Raw genomic sequence first — 26,515 nt, forward strand, 5'->3', positions numbered from 1 at the left:
TCGCATCTCGAGGACGTCCCGAGGCACTGACCGTCAACTTCTTTCTCAGAAATCCGACCTCTATCATCTCTTTGTGGAGTACCCCGTGGCTCAGGGGGTTAGACCCCTCGCCTCACACCCCACAGCCCCTGTAGCTCAGGGGTTAGACCCCTCGCCTCACACCCCACAGCCCCTGTAGCTCAGGGGTTAGACCCCTCGCCTCACACACACACAGCCCCTGTAGCTCAGGGTTAGACCCCTCGCCTCACACCCCACAGCCCCTGTAGCTCAGGGGTTAGACCCCTCGCCTCACACCCCACAGCCCCTGTAGCTCAGGGGTTAGACTCCTCCACTCGCAACCCACACCCCCTGTAGCTCAGGGGTTAGACCCCTCACCCCGCAAGCCACAGCCCCTGTAGCTCAGGGGTTAGACCCCTCGCCTCACAACCCACAGCCCCTGTAGCTCAGGGGTTAGACCCCTCGCCTCGCAAGCCAGAGGATCCGGGTTCGATTCCCGGGAGGATCAGGTCAGGGCGAAACCTTAGGCAAGTTTCCTTACTCCACACAGAGCCTAATAATAATCCCTCCAAAACCCAAAACAATAATAAAGTGGTCATTTTCAATCCCCGACTGTTTGTGGGACATTGCTGTGCGCAATTCGCCCACAAATATACAGTCAATTCACTTTACAGTGTGTTCTGTGAAGCGCTTTGGGACGTCCTCCCGACGTGAAAAGCGCTATATCAAATGCAAGGATTATTATTATTATTGTTGTTGTTGTTGTTGTGCCCCTCTTTAACGGGGACGGTGAACAGCTTTGAGGCTCGAGGGCCCAAAGTCAACCGCGCAAAAGGGGGACGTTTGCTTGTGTTTCAGGATAGAGGGATGGAATTCCAGGCCAGGATTTGGGAGTAACTGAGCGCATTGAGAAGCGGTCGGGTCTCTCTTGGGCTTTCCTACATCACAGCTCAAGGGATGAGACCACAGATGGAGATTGGCTTCAATCAAAAACTAAATTGCTCTCCCAACTATTTGAGAACTTTGCTGTAACTTTTTTTTTCTCGAGAGAGAGAGAGAGAGAGAGAAAGAAGAGAGAGAAAGCCCCCCAAAAAAATATTCTTCAGCAGAAGACAACTTTTTTTTTCTGGGAGGAGGGGAGGTAAAAAAAAAAGTTTTTTTTTGGCGGTGGTGGGGTGGGGTGGGGGGTGGGTGGCGGCTGGTGGCGGAGGAGGTGGGGGGGGGGGGATTTAAAAGCGAGAAGCAGCCAAAAGTTTTGGGGGAAAGTATGCAGCAAATCAAACCCTTTAACTTCCGACTTCAGGGTGGTCTGAACTCCCAGACTGAGAATGGAATATGTATAGCAGGAGGAATTAATGACTTGCTCTGAACACGACTTTTTTTACATAGAGATATATATATATACATAGACGTATATAATCCACATATATATAATGCGTCTTGGGGTTTTCTCTGGGAAGAAAAGGTGGTGGGGGGGAAAAAAAGAACTTTCGTTTCGTCAAATAAAAGGGAAGAGTGTGGGTTGTGCGTTGCGGATGGGAGCAAAGAAGAACGACTTTTGACCAACTTTCAATGAAGATTTTTTCCCCCCCCTCTTTCTTGAGGGAAGGGTGGATTTTTTTCTAATCTCTGGTCAAGACGAGACCTTTTTTTTTCCCCTCGGGGTGTCTGGATTTTGCTTTCATGTGCCTCCAAGTCATATTTTGAGAGAGAGAATTCAAATTGGGATTTTATTGCTTCAATCAACTGAGTCTTAATTGCATCTTCCCCCTCCCCCAGGTATTTATTTATTGATTAATTTATTTTTCTCTCCCTCTTCTCTTCCCCATTGCCTTTAAATTTGTGTTCCTTCAAACTCAATCGCCGCAACGTTACATAGATATATGTTTTACTTTGTAATGTAAATGTTTTTCTTTAAAAAGAAGTTAAACATAAACGATCGACTCTCATCTCTTAACAGTTTCTGAAGCTTTTTAAAAAAGTTACAAAGTCTTTTTTTTAAAAATTGCACCCAGTGTTTTTCATGCTATGATTTAATTTATTCTCTAATACAAATGCTCGGTTTCTTAACAGAGATGTACTCAAAAGCAAGTTATTATTTATTTTTAAAAAAATACAAAATAATGGTGTTTTTTTAATGTGTGGATTAAGTGCAACACCACAAATTTTGTTGGAAAGTGTGTGGGTTCGGGTGGGAGGGAATATTTGGGTTCCAAATCTTTATTTTTTTAAACAAAAAATGCCCCTATTTTGTGTTAAAATATTTTGCAAGCGGAATGCCAAGACTAGTCGTGTTTCAGACCGTTCACTCAATTCTCTCTCGGGGCTTGATTTTTTTGGTTCCAAGTCGGGGATCAGAGAGAAAGAAAGATTCTCTGTGTGAAATAAGAAAGGCTTTCAAAGGCTGGAGAGGGAAGAATTTAATTAATGATACTAATAAAAATAATCCTTGCACTTAATATAGCGCCTTATTGAGACGTCTCAAAGGGCCGCACAGAATACACTGTAAAGTGGATTCTGTGTCGTCTGTAAAGTGCTTCGAGACGTCTCGAAGACGTGATAAGGCGCTACATCAAATGCAAGGATTATTGTTATAATTGACTGCATATTTTGTGGGTGAAATTTGTTGGGATTACTGTCGGTGTGCGTTAGGATTTATCCTTTTTTAAGATTGCTGTAATGTGTGTCTTTCGAAGGTTGGGCGATTTGGTTTGTGGTTTGTGCTGCTGCGTTTGCATTGCATTGTGAAGTTTAATTTTACGGTGACTTTGAGGGAGAGAGCGCGCGCGAGAGAGAGAGAGAGAGAGAGAGAGAGAGAGAGCGAGAGAGACCAAGATGGAGAAGGGAGACTGAAAGCAGAGGAAAATCTTATTTATGTTTTTTGTTGGGGCTCCGAAATTGAAGAGGTTTTAAAACTGATTCCCCGACGAGAACATAAGAATTCTCCAGACATAAGAAGACCAAAGTCCATCCAATTGGCCTTCCATCCTCCGGACAAACACTTGACATCTCCTGTCCCTAAACTATACGCTATATCCCCCAGATATTATTATATTATTACACACACACACACACATACGCACACCATTTGATTTTTTTTTTGGGGGGGGGAGAGTTTGGGTTTTAAAAAGTAACTTTTGCAACTTTTTTTTCTATATTATATATATATTATATATATTTTAAAAATTTCAAAGTTCTTTTCCGCGGCTTCTTGGTTTGCGGTGAAGTTAACGGAAAGTAAGGGGAGAGAGAGAGAGAGTGGGGTGGGGTGGGGCGGGGGGGGGAGTGGGGGGGCGGTGGGGGGGTGAGGACGGTGGGGTTGGGTTAGGGAGAGTGTGGGTGGGGGGGAGAGGGGGACAGGGAGGGTTGGATTTTTTTTAACTGCGTATTAATTCTGATTATTCGCCAATTTTGCACGTTCACTTCAAGGGGTGGGTGGTGTGGGGGTGTGGGGGGGGGGGTGTGGGGGGAGGGATTAGGACATGAAATAAATGGAAATAGCGCTGAATTATAAATTCTACCTCTTCCCCCCCATGAGAACATAAGAATTTGTTATGCAAAATCTGTTTGCCTTCCACCAACCCGGCAGACACTTGACATTTCTTGTCCCAAACAATATATTTTTTCCCCTCCTCTCCCACCAACCTCACCCCCACCCCAGAGAGATTTTTTTCCCTCTCCTGTCCCTCTCTCTCTCACTCCCAACCCTCGCCCAACCCCACCCCACCCCACCCCCCCCTCCCGCCCACCCACACACACACACACACGTCTACACCTACCTACACACCCACACAGTTGCGGGGGGGGGGGGGGGGGAGAGAGAGAGAGAGAGAGAGAGAGATCCGCCAAATGACTGATAATCAATTAGATTTCTTTGAAAAAGAACCTTGTGGTTTGGTTGGGAATCAACTGTTTGGGTGGTAGGAAAGGCGGGACTGTGTGTGTGTGTGTGTCGAGTGTAGAGGAGGAGAGGTTGAATTATTGCTCACCATTTAAAGCAAATATATATATATATATATAATATATATATATGTATTTAGCCAAATGTTATGCCTGGGTATGCCTGACTGACATTAACTGGCTCTCGTGTTTGGCCCACACGACACACGCTCGATTCACTTTTGAGATGTCGCGAGTCCCTGATAAGATGCCGTGTCAAAAGCAAGGATTATTATTATTATTATTATTATTATTATTACATTAAGGGGAAAAAATGTCGTAGCCCCAAGGAAATATTTTATTTGGGACATTGTTTGCACGTCGCCAAGGCCTCCGGGCAACAACAACAAAAAAATGAAATGCTAAATCTTTACATCATATACTGTATATACGAACAATAAATAATATTTTTGGTAAATGTTAACAATTTGCATTTGATATAGCGCCTTATCATGGAACTGTGTGACGGGCGCAGCGTAAATGCGAGTTGTTGTTGTCGTCGTAATCACCTCAGGCTTCAGAGGATTCACTGCCGAGTGTAGTGACTTGCGTGTGTGTTTTGTGCTGCATTGAATTATTCGGTCAAATTAAATCCCCTTTGAAACACCTCCGTTAAGACAGCCCGTAGCGGACTGGAAAGAGGAGAGGGTCAATATACACAGGCTACGCTAACCATTCCCTGGTAATATGGCTGTACTCTCCTCTCCCGTCAACCTCAGGAATGATGTTAAACTTTATTCCCCCCTCCGCCCCGTCTCCGCCTCCGCATAATGTCAGGCACACTCACTCTAAGGTCAACAGTCACCACAATGCAGAATGTTAAGTGTCGATCAGTACTTTTGTGATGTGGTTTGGTTTCAAAGCTCTTACCTCCCACCGTCTCCTCCTCCACAACCCCCCCCCACTGACAGTGATGTGCCATCTCTAAACGAGTGCTTTCTTACGTAACTCACTGTCTCGAACGGTTCTTCCCAGTGTGTGTTATTCTGCGCCTGTGTGTGTTATTCTCCAACCGCGTGTGTTATTCTGTGTCTGTGAGTGTTTTTCTGTGTGTGTGTTCCTCTGTATATGTGACTGTTTGTGTGCGACTGAGCGTGTGTGTGTGTGTGTGTGTTATCACATGTGTGTTATTCTCTGGATGTATGACTGTGTGTGTGTGTATAAAAAATCTGGAAATAAATAACAAAAATTGTAACTGATTTAGACCTTTGGCTGCTAATAATTAATCATCCTTATTAATGTTATTACTAATAACAACAACAATAATAGTAATAGTAATAATAATATTAATCCCAGGCAGACATTTGACATAGCGCCTTTCACATCATGGAAGCCGTCTCAATACAAAATCCAATGTAAACGTTACAGTTGTATAGTGCCTTTCGCGTCAAGAGAGCGTCTCAAAGTCTCGAAGCGCTTCGCAGGTAAGGGGCAGTGACTGTGTGTTCTGCAGGTGAACGCGGCAGGCGATTTGCGCCCCCCCCCCCACCCCCCCCTCCCCGCACAAAACCGGGTTAATTCCACGTCAGTTTCTAAGCCCTCTGTGTTATTGCGAGGAACACCCGACTTGTACACACATGTCAGAAACGCTTCATCACGTTCCTCTACAGGGAAACTATTTCCTCTAGAGGGTGGGTGGGGGGGGGTGGGGGGTGTGGGGTGCGGGGGCATCGTCTTAAAATTAGAGCTCTCTGGGACGTTCAGGAGTGAAATCAGGAACCATTGGTTTTCACACTCCCCCCCCCCCCCCCCCCGAGAGGCTGGGGATTATGTCTGGATCCACTCATATTTCCAAGACCGAGGTGGAATAATAATAATAATAATAATAATAACTTCACATTTGATACAGCGCCTCATCACGTCGTCGAGACGTCTCAAAACGCCTCACAGGTTACACCGTAAAGTGGAGTGACTGGAGTGAATTTGTGGGCACTGTGTGGGGTAGACGTTTGTCAGTCGGGGGGGAGCCGAGGGATACGGGGCAAAGGCGGGTAATTGGAGATGCGGTACAGCTCAGCCGTGATCTAATAGAATGGCGGAACAGGCTCGAGGGGCTGAATGGCCTCCTCCTGTTCCTAGGTTCCTACAATCGCAAGACACAACACACACACACACACACAGACCCAACGAAAACTCCCGAAATTGCCGAAAAGTGTATATTTTCTCGTTCTATTTTCAGCCCCCCCCCCCCCGTCTCCGACTTCCTTATAACTTGACACTGGAATGTTCTTGTTACTAAATACGCTCTCCCGACAGTCTGCCTGCCGGCCTCTGGGAAAAGTCTGGGAGCACTTTTGCTGGGAGAGTTTACATATAACTTTGCAGATCATCTGTGTCTCGGTCTGGCTCAGTCTCGGTCGCCCTCTCGTCTCTCGAGCCAGAAGATTGTGAATTCAAGCTGCGTTGTCACAGGCACCGTTCTTCGGATGAGACGTTAAGTTAATCCTCACTCCTCCACACCCCCCACACCCCTCCCCGTCTGTGCCCTCTCTCTCTCTCTCTCCCTCCTGTCCGATAAAATTCAACCCCTCGAGCCTGTTCGGCCATTCTATCAGACCACGGCTGATCTGTACCTCGACTCCAATTACCCCCCCCCCCCCCGTATCTCCACGATCCCCCGACCTGACAAACATCTCTCCACCTCAGTCTGGACAATGTGAATGGATCCACAGCCGTAATCCACAGCCTTTTGGGGGAGAGAGAGAGAGAGAGAGAGAGAGAGTTCTTCTAGTCTTTGTGGTTCAAAAACTACCTCCTGATTTCACTCCTAAATGGCCGGCTCTAATTTTAAGACCATAAACAATAATAACCCTCGCACGACTTCCAGCCGCCTCCAAGCGCTTCACGGTGTTTACTGCAAGGCGAGTCGACCGTGTGTTTCGTGGGCGAAACGCGACGGCCAATTGCGCACGGCAGCGTTCCGCCCCCCCCCCCCCACAAACAGCCGCGGGTTGGAGCGACCAAATTTTAAGATGACGGCTGTTTGATTGCCGGGGCTCAGTCCATGACAAAGTTTCAGCGCGTCGCACCCGATTGATCACAGCTTCGATGCTAATGTGCCGCCAATCCCATTGTCCGCGCACACACGTAGCGCAAGGAATTCACAGCCTCTATCTAATGACACCCGGACAAGGGCGATGCCTATTCTCGCCGACGTTCAAGGGTCTGATTCACACTGATACCCTAACAGCCTCGTCCTGTGGGTGAGAACAAGGCCCTCTGATTCTTCAGCTCATTGTCTCTCTCTGTCTTATAATTAATAATAATAATAATAATAATCCTTGCCATTTGATCCTATCGTACAAGTGAGGGGGGGGGGGGGAGGGAGAGAGGGTGGGGGGAGAGAAAGGAGAGGTGGTGGGGTGGGGGGTGGTGGGCAGGGGTTCAGGTCTCGCCCTTTTTAGCTTCAGGTCGCTGTGTGACAAGGAAATGCAAATTTTGTTCTCGCCTCAAAACAAAGTGTGTGTGGCCCGGTGTGATGGACGGAAGTCAAGGAATAGTGATAGCAATCAGAGCCACTAACAGTGAGCATCAATGTTTGTCGGCTCATTGATTCAGAGGGAGGGAGGGGGCTGTGTCTCACACACACATTAGCATCACTGAAAGAAAAGGGCAGATTGCCCCAGCTCTCTTCATCACCCCCCAACCCCCCACCTCCCCCTCCACCACCACCCGCCGTATGTGGTGGAGATGCTTTGTGTGGCTCCAGGAAGGTTATTGAGGGTGCAATGGAGATGGCTTTCTTATTCGGGTGTGTGACATTGAAGGAAGACATTATAGGAGATGTGTGACCCACTTTCTCTGAAACCAAAGGAGGGGAAGGGCAGGAGAGGACAGGACAACAATTATCCTTGCCTTTGACACAGCGCCTTATCACGTCTTGGGAGACACGTCTCAAACCGCTTCACGGGATACACTGTCAAGGTGTAGTGACTGTGCACTTTGTGGGCGAAACGCGGCAGCCAATTTGCGCCCGGCGGCGTCCCCACAAACGTTGCGCTGCGTGAAGCGCTTTGAGACGCGGCGAAGACGTGACGAGGCGCTGGGTCGCATGCAATGATCATTGCTAGCATTGCTGCCGTCCTTGTGCGTGAACGGGAGCTGAGCAGGTTTGGAAAACAAAGCGATTTTCTCGGAAGGAGAGAGAAAGCGAGCGCCTGTGTGAGCGAGCTGTGCCTGTGCTGAATACCCCAGATTGTCGGTTGCCCGGGCCAGCCAGACTGACTACTCCAGTGTTTATAAATAAGGGCCGTGGAGTAAGCGCTATTTAACTGCCGTTCCGAATGTAATTGGCATTTGTGAAATGTTGATGGAAGCCTCACTGAGTCATCGGACAGTCAGGAATGTCTTCGGGTTTTGCTAGAGAGAGAGAGGGGGGGGGGGGGGGGAGAGGGGGAGAGCGCGAAAGAGAGAGCGAGAGCAAGAGCGCCTGACCCACGCACCCTCACCCGCAGCCCACCCCAACCCCCAGCCCTAGGTTCCTTCAATCCCTCATCACATCCCCTTTACTCGTGAAGTCCCCGTAGCTCAAGGGGTCAGAGCCCTCGCCTCGCAAGCGAGAGGACCCGGGTTCGATCCCCGGGACTGTCAAGCGCTCTGGGACGCTACCCTGTGTGAGAGGCAAGTTGTTGTTGTTGTTTCTTGCTCACCCTGATTAATAGCCTTGCCATCTCAGCAGGAGAGAGAGAGAGAGAGAGAAAGAACCCCATTCCTTGGTGAGGGAAGGGGCTGAAGGAGGTCGCACGGGACTTAGCCCGGCCCCTGCCCCCTTTCCCTCCCCCATCTCCACACCTCCCCCCCCCACCACCCCACCCAGCGACCAGCTGTGTGAGAGCCAGCCCCTGCTCCCGGCTCACCCTGGCCAGATCAGGGATAGAGTTCAGGTCTTTTCAGACCTCGTCAAGCAGAAAGACTAAGCTCAGGCCCACAGCTGTCTGTCTGACAATGAGAGATTAGCTCCTCCGCTCAGTCAGAAGCAGCGAGAGAGATTCTCCCCATCAAACTCCAGGCCCGCGTCAGTAATCTGCTCTCCCATAGCCCAGAGAGTGAGTGATTGAGTGAATGAATCAATAATAATAATAATAATAATCCTTGCATTTGGTACAGCGCCTGATCACTCCAAAGTGAACTGTGCATTGTGTGGGTGAAACGCGGCCGCCAATTGCGCACAGATAGATGGTGTTTTGGGTCTCTGTTGGGTTGTGGGAGGGGTGGGGGGCTTGGGGGAATAAAATTGTTAAAATAAACCCCTCTCCCCCCCAAAACATTAGTCGCTCAATCCACAACTGTTTGTGGGGACACTGCTGTGCGCAATTGGGCTCCCCCCCCCTACCCCGACCCCCCAAAAAATACACAGCCACTCCACTTTACAGCACACCCTGCGAAGCGCAAATTTTTTTTTTTGGGGGGGGGAGAGGGGTTTATTTTAACAAATTTATCTCCCCACATCTCAACGACTGCAAGGATTATTATTGTTTTTATCATCATTATTGTTGAAGCAAACACGAGGATGATAATAATTAGTGGTAGTATCGCAAAATAGCTTTACCGTAAACATTATCACGCACGTTCGGGGGGCGGGGGGGGCGGGGGGGCGGGGGATGGCTTGAGGAGGAAATTATGTCAGTGCCGTTTTTCTGCCCCCTCTAAATAAACCTTTTTATTCCGCGTCTCTGTCCCAACGCAGAACCATACAGAAGCAGCCTGTTATAACACACAGTGAGTCAATCAGGGCTGGAGCGGAGCCAGCGCAGCAAGCAGCCCATATCCAGAAACATGTTCCCTTCCTACCCCCCACCCCCATCTCCCAGGCCCCACACATAGCTAACGAGCGCACAGCCTGCAGATGCATTGTGATACACCAGTTACCCTCAATCACCGTAAAACCCTATGTAGCAGAACCCCCCCCCACCCCACCGCCACACGCACGCGCGCACACACACATACACACACGCACACCCCTCCTCTCTATGCCGGTATATGCCGTAAATCAAGTTAAGACAGGGGTCCCAGCTGGGGGTACCATAAAACCCCGTGAGGCAGAACCCCCGTTGATAATAAAACAAATAACAGCCCTCAAGCGTTTGACACGGCGCCTCATCACGTCGCCTGAGACGTCTCACAAAAGCGCTTCGCGGGATACGCTGTAGCGTGGGGTTGACTGCGCGTTCGCTCGCAACTTGCACAGTCACTACACTTTTGCAGTCTCTACCTTGAGACGTCTCGACGACGCGATAAGGCGCTGCATCAAACGCAAGGGGCGCCTTGCGATGCCTCGACTCGCGTTGATCCACTGGCTGCCCGCAGTGGGAAATCGTTCTGAGAATTATAGCAGCAGCAACAACAACAACAGCAGCTTGCATTTATAAATAGCGCCCTCCACGCCGGGCGGCATCCGGCAGCGCTTATAATAATAATAATAATAATAATAGTAATCTTTGCATTTATCGCGTCTTCTAGACGTCTCAAAGCGCTTCACAGAATATACCGTAAAGTGTAGCGACTGTGTGTTTTGTGGGCGAAACAGTCGTGGATCGAGCGACCAAATTATTATTCTTTTGAAGGGATTATTACCCCTCCACCCCCCGGAAAAGCGATCTACTGACTGCTGGGGAAACAGAGGCGTGCGCGCGCGTGTGTGTGTGGATGAAGGAAACTCGCCCAATGTTTCGCCCTGACCCACCCGGCTGGGAATCGGACCCGGGTCCTCTCGCTTGACGTCCCTGAGCTACACAGGCGTGTGGGTGTGTGTGTGTGTGTGTGTGTGTGTGTGCGTGTGCGTGTGTCTCTCTCTCTCTCTCCAATGGGTTAATTCCCCCAATCCCCTGCGGAATGTGACTTCACGCTTGGCTCACTCTGCGGATTGTGCGTGGCCGGTGGGTTGACGCTGAGCGCACTGTTTGTGTTATGATCACAAGCTGTGTGGTACAGTGGGTAATCTCAGACCTACAGGGAACAGCTCGCTGCCCGCCTCTGCCTGCACTGTGGTGGGGCGCCACAGAGTTTGGCTACAGCTGCTAAACTGTGCGCGCGATTGGTTCAAACACAGCGCAGGGAAAGGGAGAGCGCGGGAGCGAGGGAGACTGACCGTATATTTCCCCCCCCCCAAAATACCCACTTGACGGTATATTCTGTGAAGCGCTTTGTGGAGACGTCTCGAGGCGCTGTTTCAAATGCAACCGACACAGCGAGAGAGACAGAGAGAGAGAGAGAGAGAGAGAGACAGAGGGAGAGAGAAAGACACAGGGAGACTGAAAGCGCCTTGGGACGTTCTCCCGACGTGAACGGCGCTGCATCAACTGCAACCGACACAGCGAGAGACAGAAAGAGACAGCGAGAGAGACAGAGAGAGAGAGAGATGGAGATTGAAAGCGCCTTGGGACGTCCTCCCGCCGTGAAAGGCGCTGTGAAAATGTAACTTGTTGTCGTTGTTGAAAGAGCGAGAGGAATCGTGAGATGGAGACGGAGAGAGATTGTAAATCGAGAGAGGGGAGAGACACTGAGACAGACAAGAGTGAAAGAGGGGGAGAGGGGGGTAGTGGCAGAGAGAGGAAGAGTTGAGAGGGAGACAGAGGGAGATTGATATAGAGACAAGCGGAGAGACAGTGAGAGAGAGAGAAAGAGAGGTAGGTGTGTGTGGGGGAGGGAGAGATAGTAAAAGAGAGAAATATCTTGAGAGAGAGATAGTGAGTGAGAAAGAGAGATATTGAGAGGGATTACGAGAGAGAAAGAGAGAGATATAGGGACAAGTGTACATTTATATTTTGGTTTATGTTTGTTCCAGGTTTTCAAGCTCTCTCACCTGTCAGATACCTGAGATACAGATAACTATCAACTTTGCACCAGTTCCCCCATCTCTCTCTCTCTCTCTCTCTCTCGAATAGATTGAGCAACACACTTTTCCTGGAGTCCCTGTAGCTCAGCGGTTAGAGCCCTCGCCTCGCGAGCCACAGGACCCGGGTTTGATTCCCGGGCAGGTCAGGTCGGGGCGAAACCTTGGGCAAGTTTCTTTACTCTCCACACACACACGCACACACACACTCACCCACGCGCGCCTCTGTTGACCCAGCCGTAAGTAGGAACCCGCTTGTTAGTCGATTGGTGGATCGCTTTCGGGGGGTGATAATCCCTCCAAAAAAATAAATAATTGGGTCACTCAATCCAGGACGGTTTGTGGGGGACGCTGCTGTGCGCAATTGGCTGCCGCATTACCGCCCACAGCACCTTATCGTGTCGTCGAGACGTCTCAAAGCGCTTCATACAAGTTAATTGACTGTGTCTTTTGTGGGCGAAACGCGGAAGCCAATTGCGCCCAGCAGCGTCCCCCACAAACAGTCGTGGATTGAGTGACCCAATTTTTTTTGAGGGATTATTATCCCCAGGAAAGCGATCCGCTAATCGAGTAACAACTGGGTTCCTACTTACTGCCTGGTCAACAGAGGCGCGCGTGTGTGAGTGTATGTGTGTGTGTGTGTGTGTGTGTGTGTGTGGAGTAAGAAAACTTGCCTAAGGCTTCGCCCCGACCTGATCCGCCCGGGGATCGAGCCCGTGTCCTCTCTCTTGCGAGGAGAGCGCTCTGGAGAGCGGTAGAGAATATCGACAGCTGCGCTGGTTAATGCTGAGCAGATGTTTACTTGACGTCCACGATGTAACAATTAATAAACAGTTAGCTGTTTCCGGAGTTTAATTGCTCGATTCCCCAGATTCCAAAGACCCCCACCGTGGGCTGAATGGATCGAGCGTTCCCAGCTTCCTCGGAGTGGGAGCAGCTGGGAAAGTATGGAGTCCTGTAACGTGGTGGTTAGAGCCCTCGCCTCGCAAGCGAGAGGATGCGGGTTCGATTCCCGGGTGGGACAGGACAGGGCGAAACCTTGGGCAAGTTTCCTCACTCCCCACACACACAGACACACACAGGCGCCTCTGTTTACCAGCAGTAAGTAGGAACACGGTTGTTAATCGATTAGCGGATCGCTTTCCGGGGGGTAATAATCCTTCCTTTGGTGGGGACGATGCTGTGCTTAATTGTCTGCCGCGTTTCGCCCACACAATATACGGTCACTACACGTTGCAATATACCCGCGAAACACTTTGAGACGTCTCAACACAGTGATAAGACTCGATATCAAACAGCCGGGTATTCTATTCACAACGACAAATGCCATTTCCACGGAGCCTTTCACATCAGGAGGACGTCCCAAGGAACTGGACAGTCAGGGTTCCCCACCCGAGCTGCTGGGGGGGGGAGGGGGTGGACGGGGGGGGAGTTGGGATCAGGAGGGGTTGGTGGAGGGCAGGGAAAGGAGGGAAGGGGTTGGGAGGGCGAACGAAGGCGTGGTCAAAGTGGAGGGTCTTGAGACGGGTCTTGAAGGAGGCGAGGGATGGGGGTGGGTGGGGGGTGGGGGGTGGGCTAGGGGGGTTGGAACTGTGGGATGGAGTCCCAAACGGTGCAAAGTGAGTGACGTTGCTTGGGGAGGTGAGGGAGGGGAGGTTGCAAAGAGATAAAACATAACAAAAGGAAAGTCTAGCAAACTCCAGCTGAAGACCACACATGTGATAAGGACCGCAGTTGAGTTCTGCGCGGGTTGATGTGTCTCTTACCAGAGTATGGGACTGATTAGGGCTGGCCCGCAGCCAATGTAAACTGCAGGAAAAATACCGTCAGTGAAACAGCCAGGCAAAAATCATTAGCAGCCCCCTTTTGTTTCCTTTGAACCTGGGAATCGTCTCAGATTTATAGCACAAAGCCACGGGGAGTGTGGGCGATCGAGTGCTGGAAGCTTTACAGATCTTTTCCCTGCTCGGCAATAAACATGATAGCTGGTTGTGTGTGTGTGCGTGTGGGTCGGTGTCTCTGTGTGTGTATGTGCGTGTGTGTGGGTCGGTGTGTATGTGTGTGTGTCGGTGCCTATTGTGTGTGTGTGTCGGCATCTGAGTGTGTGTGTGTTGATGTCTGTGTATGTGTCGGTGTCTGTGTGTGTGTGTGTCGGTGTCCGTGTGTGTGGGTGTCTGTGTGTCTCTGTATCGGCATCTGTGTGTGTGTCGGTGTCTGTGTGTGTGTCGGTGTCTGTGTGTGTCGATGTCTGTGTGTGTGTGTGTTGGTGTCCGTGTGTGTGGGTGTCTGTGTGTCTCTGTATCGGCATCTGTGTGTGTGTCGGTGTCTGTGTGTGTGGGTGTCCGTGTGTGTATGTGTGTGTGCGTGTTGGTGTCCGTGTGTGTGTCAGTGTCTGTGTGTCGGTGCGTGTGTTAGCCTGGCACTCTCGTCTCTCAGCCCCAAGTTCGAGCCCACATATCGAGTCTCGGAATCATATAATCTGAGGTGACTCTCCAGTGCAGTGTTGGGGTGGTTTGGGGGGGGGGTGGGGGGGGGCGGTGCGTGGGGGGATTTCTTTGTTGGAGACGTCGGCCATCGATTGAGATGTGAAACCTCACTCCTGGCCAACAATCCTCCCCGGATAAAATTGGCCACTCAATCCACGGCTATTTGTGGAACACAACTGTGCGCTATTTGGGGCTGCCACGTTTCTCCCACAAAATACACCGAACAGTCGCCCCACTTTACAGCGTATCCTGGAAGCCCTTTTGAGACGTCTCGATGACGTAATAAGGCGCTGTGTCAAATGCGAGGGTCACTGTTGCTCACTGGGCCAGGCTGACGGACTCCTTAAGCACTATATCAAATGCAAGGATTATTATCATTATAATAATATTTACGTGAGATCGAGATGGAATTAGACCTGTGTATGTTAACGCACTGCGCGTTAAGCACGCGCAAACGCCCGTGTGGACAGAACCGTGTGTTATCTGCGCACACCAGTACCGTCTCTCTCATACACACAGCCCGACCCATTCCTCAGGACTGTCTCTGAACCCTTCACAAGGAGCCATTATACAGTAACTCAAACAACATGAGGTCTGTCGTGTCACCTTCCCACACGCTCGGAGCAAGCGTGTGAGCGGGGTGGGGGGGCAGTGAGGTGAGAAGAGAGAGAGAGAGGGGGAGGGAGAGAGGGTGAAGAGAAAGCCTGGGGGAGATGCTATCATACTTAATAGCCACCGTTAATGGTTTTAATACCTTTTCAAGCTGCTTCTTGTGTTTAACAACCGCCAAATGAGGACAGCAGGGCCCACATCTGTTATTGACACAAGAGACATTTGGAGATGGGTCTTCAAACAGCGACCCCCACCCCCACCATCACCTGTCCCTGACGAGACGCCGGGGGGAAGGGGGTTGCGGAGTTGGACGAAGGCTTGTTTGTTTTCGTTCCTCTGCTTTTGGATGAGTTTGTGGAATGTGGGAGGGAGGGAGGGAGGGAGGGAGGCGGTGGAGAGGAGGGGGCGAGGTGGGGGTTGAGTTAGAGATGTACAAAACCTTAGGCAAGGATAGTCGATAGGCGGATCGCTTTCTGAGTGTAATAATTCCCCTCCCCACCCCCTCCCCGCACACGCAAAAAAACATGTGGTCACTCACTCAGTCCACGGCTGTTTGTGTAGGACGCTGCCATGGGCAATTGGCTGCCGCGTTTCGCCTGCAACATATACAGTCACTTCACTCTACAGTGTATTCTGTGAAGCGCTTTGAGATGTCTGGGAGACGTGATGAGGCGCTGGGTCAAATGCAAGGATGCAACCAAGAGGGAGGGGTGTGTAAGAGAGAGAGAGACAAATAGCGGAGGTATTAAGAGGTGAGATGCGATGGAGAGACTGGACTGGAATGTTTATAGGCTGCCCTTAGCATCTGTTTAACCTGAGCAAAACAATGGAAGCTTTTCAGTAGAGATGGACACTTGGCCAAGTGGGAGAGGTGACGTTTGAGGCGGGGTGTGGTGTTTGGGTGGGGGGGGCTTGGGGAGGTCGGAGAGAGGGTTTGCGAGGAAGAGGGGGGGTGTGTGGGTTGGAGAGTTGACTTGACGTCTTAGGACAGACTCCATTGAAAGATCGTTTTCAAATGGCAGGGTTTAATGAGGGGGTTAGTGGAAATCTGGAACTCTCGCCCTTCCCCCCCAAAAAAAGCTGTGGATTATGGCTGATCCATTCACATTGTCAAGACTGAGGTGGAGAGATGTTTGTTAGGTCGGGGGCTCGAGGGACACGGAGCACAGGATAACACAGTGACTCCTGACCTCTCCGTTTGCCACCCCACAGGTCTTGACAGCGTTGGACTATGAGCGTGTGTGATGGAAGCCCGTCTCTACCCTGTGACCATCTCTGAGGGCAGAACACGAGAGGAGCAGGGCAACAAGGGAGACCCACTGACCAACAACCCCCTTCGCGGTAAGCTGACCTTCCTCAGACTCCCTAAGTCGACTGTCGGATCATTTTCCGTGAGTCAATAATACCTCCCCTCCTCCCCGCGGATTTTTCACGGAAAGGCTTTCACGGAACCCCCTCTCTCTCTCTTTCTCCCCCAAAAGGCTGTGGATTATGGCTGGACCCATTCACATTCTCAAGACTGAGGTGGAGAGATAATAATAATAATAATAATATTCCTTGCATTTGGCATAGCGCCTTATCACGTATTCAAGACGTCTCAAAGCGCTTCACGGGATTACGCTGTAAAGTGAAACGACCGTATGTGTTGTGGGCGAAACTCGGCAGCCAACTGCTCACAGCAGAGTCCCCACAAACAGCCGTGGATTGAGCGACCACATTATTATTATTATTATTTTTCGAAGGAGGGATTATTACTCCCCCGGGAAAGCGATCCACCAATCGACTAACAAATGGGCTCCTACTTACTGCTGGGTAAACAGAGGCCTGTGTGTGTAAGGAAACTTGCCTAACGTTTCGCCCTGTCTTGTCCCGGCTGGGAATCGAACCCTCGAATGCGAAGCGAGTGTTCCAACCGCGGAGCGACAGGGACTCCGCTAATCTGTTGAGATCACTGGCTATGAGACCACCCACCCACCTGCTGCCTCCGACCTCCAGACATTCAGGCCTGTCGGCCGGTGTCAAGGTCTCAATCCCTTCCCTCGGTACCTCCCCGATCAGGCCTGACATTCCTGAGCAGCCTGACCTCTTGGTTTCTCCTCTCCTCCCCGGGGAACCGTCGTGTTTAACAGGTTTGGTGGCTTCACAAGGCCCCAGGTCTCTGTTTTGCAACCGCAGAACAGCCCGAGTGCGGCTGACATGGCCTCAAATCGAGGCTTATGTCCCATCGTCACAGTAATAATCCTCGCATTTCGTACGGCGCATTATCATGTCGTTGAGATGTCCCAAAGCGCTTCACAGCCTAGACTGTTAAGGGTAGTGACTGTGCATCTTGTTGGCAAAATGCGACAGCCGATGGTTCACAGCAGGGTTCCCCCCCACACACAGTCGTGGATTAAGTGACCAAATGATTATAATAAAAAAAATTTTTGGAAGGGATTATTGTCCCCCGGAAAGCGATACCCCAATCGACTAACAACCGGGTTCCTACTTACTGCCCGGTGTGTGTGTGTGTGTGTGGAGGAAGGAAACTTGCCTAAGGTTTCGTCCCACTTTCTGGAGTTAATAATCCCTTAAAATAATCCCTCAGTCGATGCACATGTGTTGGCGGGACGTCGCCGGGCGCAATTGGCTGCTGTGTTTCGCCCACAAAACACACAGTCACTGCACTTTACGGTGTGTCCTGCGAAGCGCTTTGGGACGTGTCGACGATGTGATGAGGCGCTGTATCGAATGCGAATGCCAGGATTATTATAAGTAGCCGCAAAGCTGCTGTAATGGAGTCCCACTTGTTCCTTATCCACTGTCTGTCGGGACCCTCTCCCCCAGTAATACGCTGTTTGCTCGGAGCTCTCTTGTACACACACAAACACACACTGATGAGAGTTTATTTACACCCAAAGTTACACAGTGGCTGCTGCAGTCTTGTGGCGGACTGGTGCCCACACTCTGGGTTAATCACACGCCATTACTTCTGTAAACATTTAGTCTCCAACGCTCTCATCTTAACAGAGCCCTTTGCAAACCAACCTAACCCTCTGCTCCCACCCCATCCCCTCACACACACACACACACACCACACACTCTCTCACACGCACACACACACACACACCACACACTCTCTCACACGCACACACACACACTGCTGTTCTCTGCCTCCGACGCACACAGACCCCGGCAGCAGATCGGGCTTTGTAGCGCAGGAGATCACTGCTCGAGTGGCTGGGGTCTGGCCTCTGTACAATGGGTTCCTTTTAACTCAAGGGCACAGACGGCAGAAACCACAAGTTTCTCTTCTCGATGGCCCTTCTCGCAGGAAAGCTCTACTGCTTTGCCAAAGAGAAAAGCGTTACAAAAGGGCCAGAGATTCCTGGGTTAAACATCGCCAGGATCTCAAGAGCGGCAGAGGATGATGATATGATAATAAGAATAATAAGAAGCCTTGGGTTTGATGTAGCGCCTTATCGTGTCATCGGAACGTCTCTCAGCGATTTTACTGTCAAGTGTTCTAACAATTTAGTCACTCTGTCCGCGGCTGTTTGTGGGGACGCTGCTGTGCGCAATTGGCTGTCGCGTTTCGCCCACGAAATACACAGTCGCACCACTTGCTAATGTATTCCGCAAAGCGCTTTGAGACACCTCAACGACGTGATGAGGAGCTCTTATCAGATGCAATGATTTATTATTATTATGATTATTATTGTTATTATGGTTATTATTAACTCGCCGGCTCCTCTCTCTCCAGTCTTTACAGTAAGCAGGAGGTAGGTGGTCTGAGCGAATTAGCGGTGGCTTTATCTGAGAAACACTGGCGGCAATTAAAGGATGAGAGAGAGAGAGAGAGAGAGCGAGGCAGAGAGAGAGTATCGCTCTGGGAGATGTGTCCTCGTTGACTGTCTTTAATGTTAGTCTCAATTACACTCGGACACTTGCGGCTGACTGTGTTGATACAAGACTATATGTATTGGCCCCAGAACGCGAGCCCCAAAAAAGTAAAGCAACAGGTGTGCGTGTGCGTGCGTGCGGTACATGCGCGCCTGTGTATGCGTGCGTGGGTGGGTGCGTTTGCGATACAAGGGGGTGGGGGGGGGGGGGGTCAGGAGAGGATACTTGAAATAACAACCACCACAACAACAACAACTTGCATTTACACGGCGCCAGTCACGTGGGCAGCATCTCGGAGCCTGACACCGCCCACAACATTTTACAGCCCGTCTCGATGACGTGATGAGGCGTTGGGTCAAACGTTATTATTATTGTTGTTATTATTATTGTTATTATTATTATTGATATCAATAGTATACCTTCTTACTTCAACCCCAGTCTCGCCCCCCCCCCCCTCTCTCTCTCTCTCTCTCTCTCTCTCTGTATGTGAAAGAGTTCCTCCTGAACAACAGACAGCCGTTTACCGCAGCGTCGGGAGGACACCCCGAGGCGTTGGACAGTCGGGGGGTGGGGGGGTTTGAACTCCCTGTTAGATCGGCTATAGTAGCCATTTGGTTGTGTGGTCTGTGCATCCAGACTAAAGCTTTCCTGCGAGAAGGGCCATCGAGAAGAGAAACTTGTGGTTTCTGCCGTCTGTGCCCTTGAGTTAAAAGGAACCCATTGTACAGAGGCCAGACCCCAGCCACTCGAGCAGTGATCTCCTGCGCTACAAAGCCCGATCTGCTGCCGGGGTCTGTGTGCGTCGGAGGCAGAGAACAGCAATGTGTGTGTGTGTGCGTGTGAGAGAGTGTGTGGTGTGTGTGTGTGCGTGTGAGAGAGTGTGTGGTGTGTGTGTGTGTGTGTGTGAGGGGATGGGGTGGGAGCAGAGGGTTAGGTTGGTTTGCAAAGGGCTCTGTTAAGATGAGAGCGTTGGAGACTAAATGTTTACAGAAGTAATGGCGTGTGATTAACCCAGAGTGTGGGCACCAGTCCGCCACAAGACTGCAGCAGCCACTGTGTAACTTTGGGTGTAAATAAACTCTCATCTGTGTGTGTGTTTGTGTGTGTACAAGAGAGCTCCGAGCAAACAGGGTATTACTGGGGGAGAGGGTCCCGACAGACAGTGGATAAGGAACAAGTGGGACTCCATTACAGCAGCTTTGCGGCTACTTATAATAATCCTGGCATTCGCATTCGGTACAGCGCCTCATCACATCGTCGAGACGTCCCAAAGCGCTTCGCAGGACACACCGTAAAGTGCAGTGACTGTGTGTTTTGTGGGCGAAACGCGGCCGCCAATTGCGCCCGGCGACGTCCCGCCAACAGCCGTGGATTGAAGGGACCAAATTATTTTTAAAGGAATTTTTTTCCCCCGTAAACTTGACTGTGGGCGGGGAGTGGCTGAACGCAGTGATCGAGTGAACAGCACTATCTGATGTACAGGAGGATCGCCCCCACCCCGCACTCATCTTCCCCCCCCCCTCCCCCCACACAGCCTGAGTCATTCCAAATTCTGGAAGTCCTCTAGTGTAGAGGTTAGCAGACTCGCCTCGCAAGTCAGAGGGACCTGGGTTCGATTCCTTCACCCTCCATGACCCCACCCTCTGGAACTCCATCCAACCTCGCCCTCCGCCTCGCCCCCACCCCCCCCCTTTCCTCCGTCCCTCGCCTCCTCCAATGCCCGTCTCAAGACCGTTCTCCCTCAACCGTGCCTTCGGTCGCCCTCCTTAACCCCACCCTCTCCGCCCTCCACCCCCTCCCTCCTGATCCCAAATCCCTGACTGTCCAGCCCCCCCGCGCCTTGGGACGTCCTCCCGATGCGAGAGGGGCGTAAATGTCATCTGCCGTTGTTGCTGTAGGGATCTGAGCTTCCCACCACCCCACCAACCCCCCCCCCACCCCTGCACAACCTCCCCCCACCCCCACACCAGCCCCAGAAAAGGGGAGGGGGTGGTGGGGGGAGGGGGGAGATGGAATCAGCGGCGAGTTTGATGACGTTTTAATGGGGACCACCCAACCACACCATTTTTTTTAACAAGGGTTTTTGTTACAAGTTACAGATGGAAAGGTTCACGGCAGCTCTTACAGGCAGCGGGTTTTATTTTTTTCTCGGCGGTGGTGGGAGGGGGAGAGAGGGAGGGAGGGAGGAGGGGGAAGTGTGGTGGTGGGGGGGGGGGGGGTGGAGAGAAGAAGCACAACACAATGCCCCATTCACCAACTTCCGTGGGGTCGCTGTAGGTAGGGGGGAGGGAGGGGGGAGGGCACACGAGAGGGGTTTTACTCCACTTGAATTAGTACTAAATTACAGCGGTCTCTTTGTTAATCTCCATAGGAGTCCGTTCCTTCTCCAATCTTTCCCGAGCAAAAAAAAAACACACGCTGCTTTCTGTTTTCGACCCTCCCTCCTTCTTCCCCCTCTCGCTCTCTCTCTCTCTCCTTCCCCTTTCCCATCCCCACCCCCCTCCTCTCTCCCAAAACACACAGTCACTCCACTTTACAGCGTATCCTGCGAAGGGCTCTGAGACGTCTCGACGACTTGGATCAGGCGCTGTGTCGAATGCCGGGATTATTATTGTTATTATTAGTGCCTTTCACGTCGGGAGGACATCCCAAAGCGCATCATACGATACACTGTGAAGTGCAGCGACTGTTTATTTTATTTATTATCAAAGGGAGGGGGAAAATGACGGATGGAAAAAATATTCCCCCCCCACCGCGATTTGCTGCACAGACGGGGAGAGAGAGAGAGAGAGAGAGAGAGCATTGAGAGATCTTGTTCCGTGACATTCCTGGAGACAAATTTTGGTGCTTGAAACGGGATTGAGGGACAGTGAACTGGGTCCTCATTACACGATCGCCTGTCAAGTGGTGCCGTCTGGCTCTGGCTTAGCTGTTGACTGCGTCCCATCACCAGTCTCCCCTCTCAGCGAGTGAGCTAACAACAACAACAACAACAATTTGCATTTACGCAGCTGGGTAGAGTCCCGGTGCTGGGGGACGGGACGGGAGGGAAGGCGGGAAGTGTCCGTAGAAAAGGTCTTCAGGCTCTTATACCGAATGCAAGGATTATTAATATAAGGCGCTGTAGCAAATGCAAGAATTATTATTATTATTATTATTATTATTATTTGGTGCTTTATCTCTCCCCCCTGCGCCCCCTAACTCAGAGCGGAGAGCGCGAGTCTTGTCTGTGTGTACAAGCACGGAGTGTGTATATACACACACACACACACACAACAGGCAGGCAATTCACTGAGCTTGGGGCAAACATTGCAGTTTAGTTAACGGATTCAGTGGGATTTAGCGACACAATGAGAGAGGAAATGATTGCGATGAGGCTGGGCTGGATTGGGTGATGTGTGCGCGACCGGCTGCCCGGGTTCGCCCACAATACGCAACACAGTCACTCCACTTTACGGCGTGTCCCGCGAAGCGCTTTGAGACACCGCGTCGACCTGGCGAGGCGCTGGGTCAGATGCAAGGATTATTATCATTATTATTATTGATTATTACCATTTATTGCTTGCAAACAACTGAGCCAGTACCTGTTCCCTTGTCATTGTAAGTAGGGCTGCCCCGATGGGCAAGGCAAATGCTGGTCACAAGGCAAGTCCGCTACCAGCCCCCACCTCCCACCCCCTCCACCCCCCCACCCTCTCTCTGCAGGGATAAGAGATGTCTAGATGCATGGCTGCTTCCATTGAGAGCTGGGCTGTGGCTTATTGTGTGGCTTTTGGGGGAGGGTGGGTGGATTGTGTGTGTGTGGGTTGGGGGGGTGGACGAGAAAGGAAAGACACATATACACACACACACACAGGTTTTAGAATAGCCCCTTTGGGTGAGCAGAGAGGAAGAAAAGAGGGAGGAGAGGGAGCGAGAGAGTGTGCGAGAGGCACAGTGAAAGAAAAGAGTGAGGGTAGTCAGCCAGAGTGAGAGAGAGAGAGAGAGTGAGAAAGGTTTGAAGAAGGTAGCATCAGCAATGGGAGAGAGAAAGAGATAGAGAGCTTTGCGGTGCTCTCTCTCTCTCTCTCTCTCGCTCTCTCTCTCCCGGGGATGGCTTTGTAATCGAGTCAGCCGATGGCTGACCCTGTGTGTAAAGCTATTTATTCTGCGTAAACTGTAATAATAAAAGGCACTTTGGGAGCGGGGGACGCGGTTGTCAAGCTGCGGACGTCGGCCTATTTGATGAAACCCTTTTTAACGCTCTGACCTGCCTTCCTACCCATGAAGGGGCTTGTGTCCTTTTCAACTGAATGAGTCGCTCCTTAGCTTTGCTTTGAGGTCTGAGATGAATGCTGATGATTTGGGCAAACTTCAGCCTCCTGTGTCTGTGTGTGTGTGTGGGGGGGACGGGGGGGGGGGGAGAGGGCTTCTTTGTGAATGCTTCCGACACTGGTGAGAGTAAGAGAGAGAGAGAGAGAGGACCACCCTTTCCCCCCTATCCCCCCCCCCCCCCCCACACACACGCAGCTTCTCCCTCCACCCGCCACATTACTGTTTGTTTAAAGATCTGCGCGTGTGTATGTCTCTGTGTGTATGTGTCTGTCTGAGTGTGTCTGTGTGTGTGTGTGTGTGTGTGTGTGTGTGTCAGTCTGTGTGTGTATCAGTGTCAGACTCCTTTTCATAGTTGATTCCCTTCAAATTAAAACCAAATTTGAGCAGAGGGCTCTTCTGTTTACCTACAGCGAGCATTTAATCGGGGGGGTGGTGGGGGGTAGGGGTCACACAGTGGAGGGGGGGGGGGGGGGAGAGAAAAATCACTTTGGAACTTGAACTCACATAGTCTGAGGCGATGCTCCAAAGCAGTGCTGTGGGGGGGGGGTGGGGGGTGTTGCATTGTCGGGAGTCACAGTCCTTCGGATGAGACGTTAAGATAAAACCCACTCCCCGTCTGTGCCTGGTTCAGGCAGACGGTAAAGGATCTCTCCCGCCACCCTGTTGGAAAAGAGAAGGGAGTTTATCTCTCGCTCTCTCTCCCGGTGTCCTGGCCGACAATTCCCCCCCTCGCCCCCCCCACCCCCCCTCCCCCGCCACCGCCAGATAAAATCGGCCGTTTGCTTCAAGGCTGTGACGACTCCGTCTGTGCCACACACCGCCGGCATCAGCCCGGACTGTGTCCTGACGTGGGGTGGCTTGAACCCACGAGGGCGGGAGGGAGGGAGGGAGGGAGCGCGACCACTGAGCCGGGCTGAGCCCCTGGGATCGGGGAATCCGGAGGGAAGATAATCCCGGGATAACTCAGATGGGAGCCTTTTGTGGAGCATCTCTTGTGTGTGTGTGTGTGTGTGGCTGTGCCTCAGGTGTGTGATGCTGGAGCCCTCTGGTGGAGAGGTGCGGGACCTGCATCGCCTTCAGGAGCCAAGCTTGAGGTTTCGTTGAGGGAGGGAGTGAGGGAGCGAGAGAGGGAAGGAGGGAGGGAGGGAGGGAGAGAGAGACAGTCGATGCCCCTTCGTAACAACCATTCTGCTGCCTGAGACTGGAGAGAGAGACAGCAAATCCCAGAGATGGATTGATGGGATGGAATGCTCTCTCTCTCTCTCTCCCTGGAGGGACGCCCCCCCCCCCCCCCGCTTACCTAATTCCAGAGAGTATTAGGCACAGGTTGGCCAGAGCCAAGGCTTTGGTGGGGTGGGGATGGGGGAGAGGGGGAACCCAGAGGGTGCGTTGGGGTGATTGCTGGAGTCTAAAACCCCTTCATAGAGGGGGCGGGGGGGGGGGGGGGGGGTGCTGGATTATTACCCACCGTTTTGAGGGTAATAATCCCTCCCCGCCTCCCCCACCACCCAAAAAAAAATGGTCACTCAATCCACGACTGTTCGTGCGACGCTGTTGTGCGCAATTGGCTGCCGCTGCGTTTTGCCCGGGAAGGCGCACAACCACTGCACTCACTTCGCGGCATATTCCGCGGAGCGCTGTCGACGCGCCTCGAAGACGCGAATGAGGCGCCGTATCGAGCGCGGAGGATTATTTATTGGCCCTGATATAAACGGGTTAAAAGCCGGATGCGCCCACGAGAGGCGGCGCGGAGGCGTTCAGATCAGCTCGGGTGGACGTCAACCCACTTGGGGAGAGTCACTCGGGGGGGAAAAGAACACCGTCAGGAGGCCTTCGCGATGGGACGATAAACCCCCGCGAGGTGTGTCCCCCCGACGGGAGAGTCGCACGACCCGACGTCCGCAATCGAACCAGAGAGCGACGAGAGCTTAGTTTCACCTTTTGGTCTGTCTGACGGATCGCTTTCCCTGGTGGTGAGGATCCCTTCCGAGAGATAAATTTGGTCACTTCAATTGGTGGGGGGGGTGGGGGCGGTGGTTTGTGGGGACGTCGGGTCCTTCGCCCGCAGAATACACGGTCACTGCTCCTGACAGTATCTTCCGATGAAGCGCTTTGAGACGTCTCGAAGCCCTGACACAGCGCGATATCAAAACGCGAGGATTATTATTATTATCGTCTCCCCTCCACCCCCACCCCCGCCACCCACCGCCCACCCCTGGCTACCCCCTTAGCTCGGGCGCAGACCCTGAACCGTCCAGCGCCTCAGGACGTCCGCCCGGCGTGAAAAGGTTCCCGTTTGGCGTTCGCCGCTGTTCGGTCCCTGTTGAGCCTCGGCCTCGCCTGCGCTCCGCAGCTCCCGTCGGCTCTGCACAGCTTTGCTTTGCTAACGGAGTCAGCGAGAGGCCAGGCCGCCATTTGCGACGATATTAGACATAAACAAGAGAGTTAACGAGCGAGGAAATCCAATGTAAATATTTATGCGCTCGGAGAGCCTGGCTTGCCCTGGTGATGCTGTGTTATGGCTGGGCTTTACGACACAGCCTGGGGAAGAAGACTGATTTTTTTCTGGTGGGCGTTGGGAGAAAGTTGGCTTGTTGACAGCGTCTCCAAACATGGCTCCTCTCTCTCTCTCTCTCTCTCTCTCCCTCTCTCTCTTCACTGGCATCTGTCTCACTGTTCGGTCCCTTTTCCACACCTCGGTCCGCCACTGCGCTCATCATCATCATCATCATCATCAGCGTAATAATAATCCTTGCATTTCATACAGCGCCACATCAGATGTTGTCGTTGTCTGCTGTCGATTTAGTTACCTGTGTGGCCTTGTCCTAACTCTTTCTCTCTCTCTCTCTCTCTCTCTCTCTTCCCCCTTCTCCCCCCTTTATCAGGCACCTGCCCAGGTTTCTCCGCCTTTCCCGCTCCGATGCCGGTGGAGACTCTGTACCATGAGGGACATTATTCGTACGACTCCAACCCTCACCACACCATCCGCGGGTAAGTCAGGGGGAGTGGGAGGTTTTTTGGGGGGAGGGTGGGAGGGTGGTACGTGCTTCCGTTCGTGGCTAAACATTCCCTGGATATCAAGACATTTCACCACTTCACCACACTTTACTGTGTATCCTGTGAAGCGCTTTGAGACGTCTCAACCACGTGATGTATCGAATGCCAGGATTATTATTATTATTATTACTAATAATACTATTAACTCTGGCTCTGTGCCCTTTAATGGATGCCTTCAGCGTCGCTTCCTCGGGGAACCTCGCTTACTCGGATCGACTTCTCCCAAGAATGTCTCCACATCAACACCAGCCCAGCGACGTACAGTCAGTGTTCAACAGCCCCCAACCCCCGCACAGCCACTGCATGGAGCCACATCTCAGGCCAGGACATGACCAGTGCCTCTCCTTCATAACCGCACCCAGGACAACAACAGAAGGTGAGTGACAAGCCTCACTCT

General features: G+C 51.7%; 1 protein-coding gene across 1 annotated transcript; it reads left to right on the plus strand.

The window, feature by feature from the left end:
* Nucleotides 1-1,205: 1,205 nt before the first annotated feature.
* LOC121850973 (zinc finger protein GLI2-like) lies at nucleotides 1,206-26,505 on the plus strand. Its single transcript, XM_042344384.1, has 4 exons — nucleotides 1,206-1,776; nucleotides 16,078-16,206; nucleotides 25,947-26,052; nucleotides 26,298-26,505. The coding sequence occupies exons 2-4, from the start codon at nucleotides 16,110-16,112 to the stop codon at nucleotides 26,500-26,502; spliced, it is 408 nt and encodes a 135-aa protein (XP_042200318.1). The 5' UTR covers nucleotides 1,206-1,776; nucleotides 16,078-16,109; the 3' UTR covers nucleotides 26,503-26,505.
* Nucleotides 26,506-26,515: the final 10 nt, after the last annotated feature.

Source organism: Callorhinchus milii, unplaced genomic scaffold (assembly GCF_018977255.1).
Source record: "Callorhinchus milii isolate IMCB2004 unplaced genomic scaffold, IMCB_Cmil_1.0 Scaffold27, whole genome shotgun sequence".
Taxonomy (NCBI): domain Eukaryota; kingdom Metazoa; phylum Chordata; class Chondrichthyes; order Chimaeriformes; family Callorhinchidae; genus Callorhinchus; species Callorhinchus milii.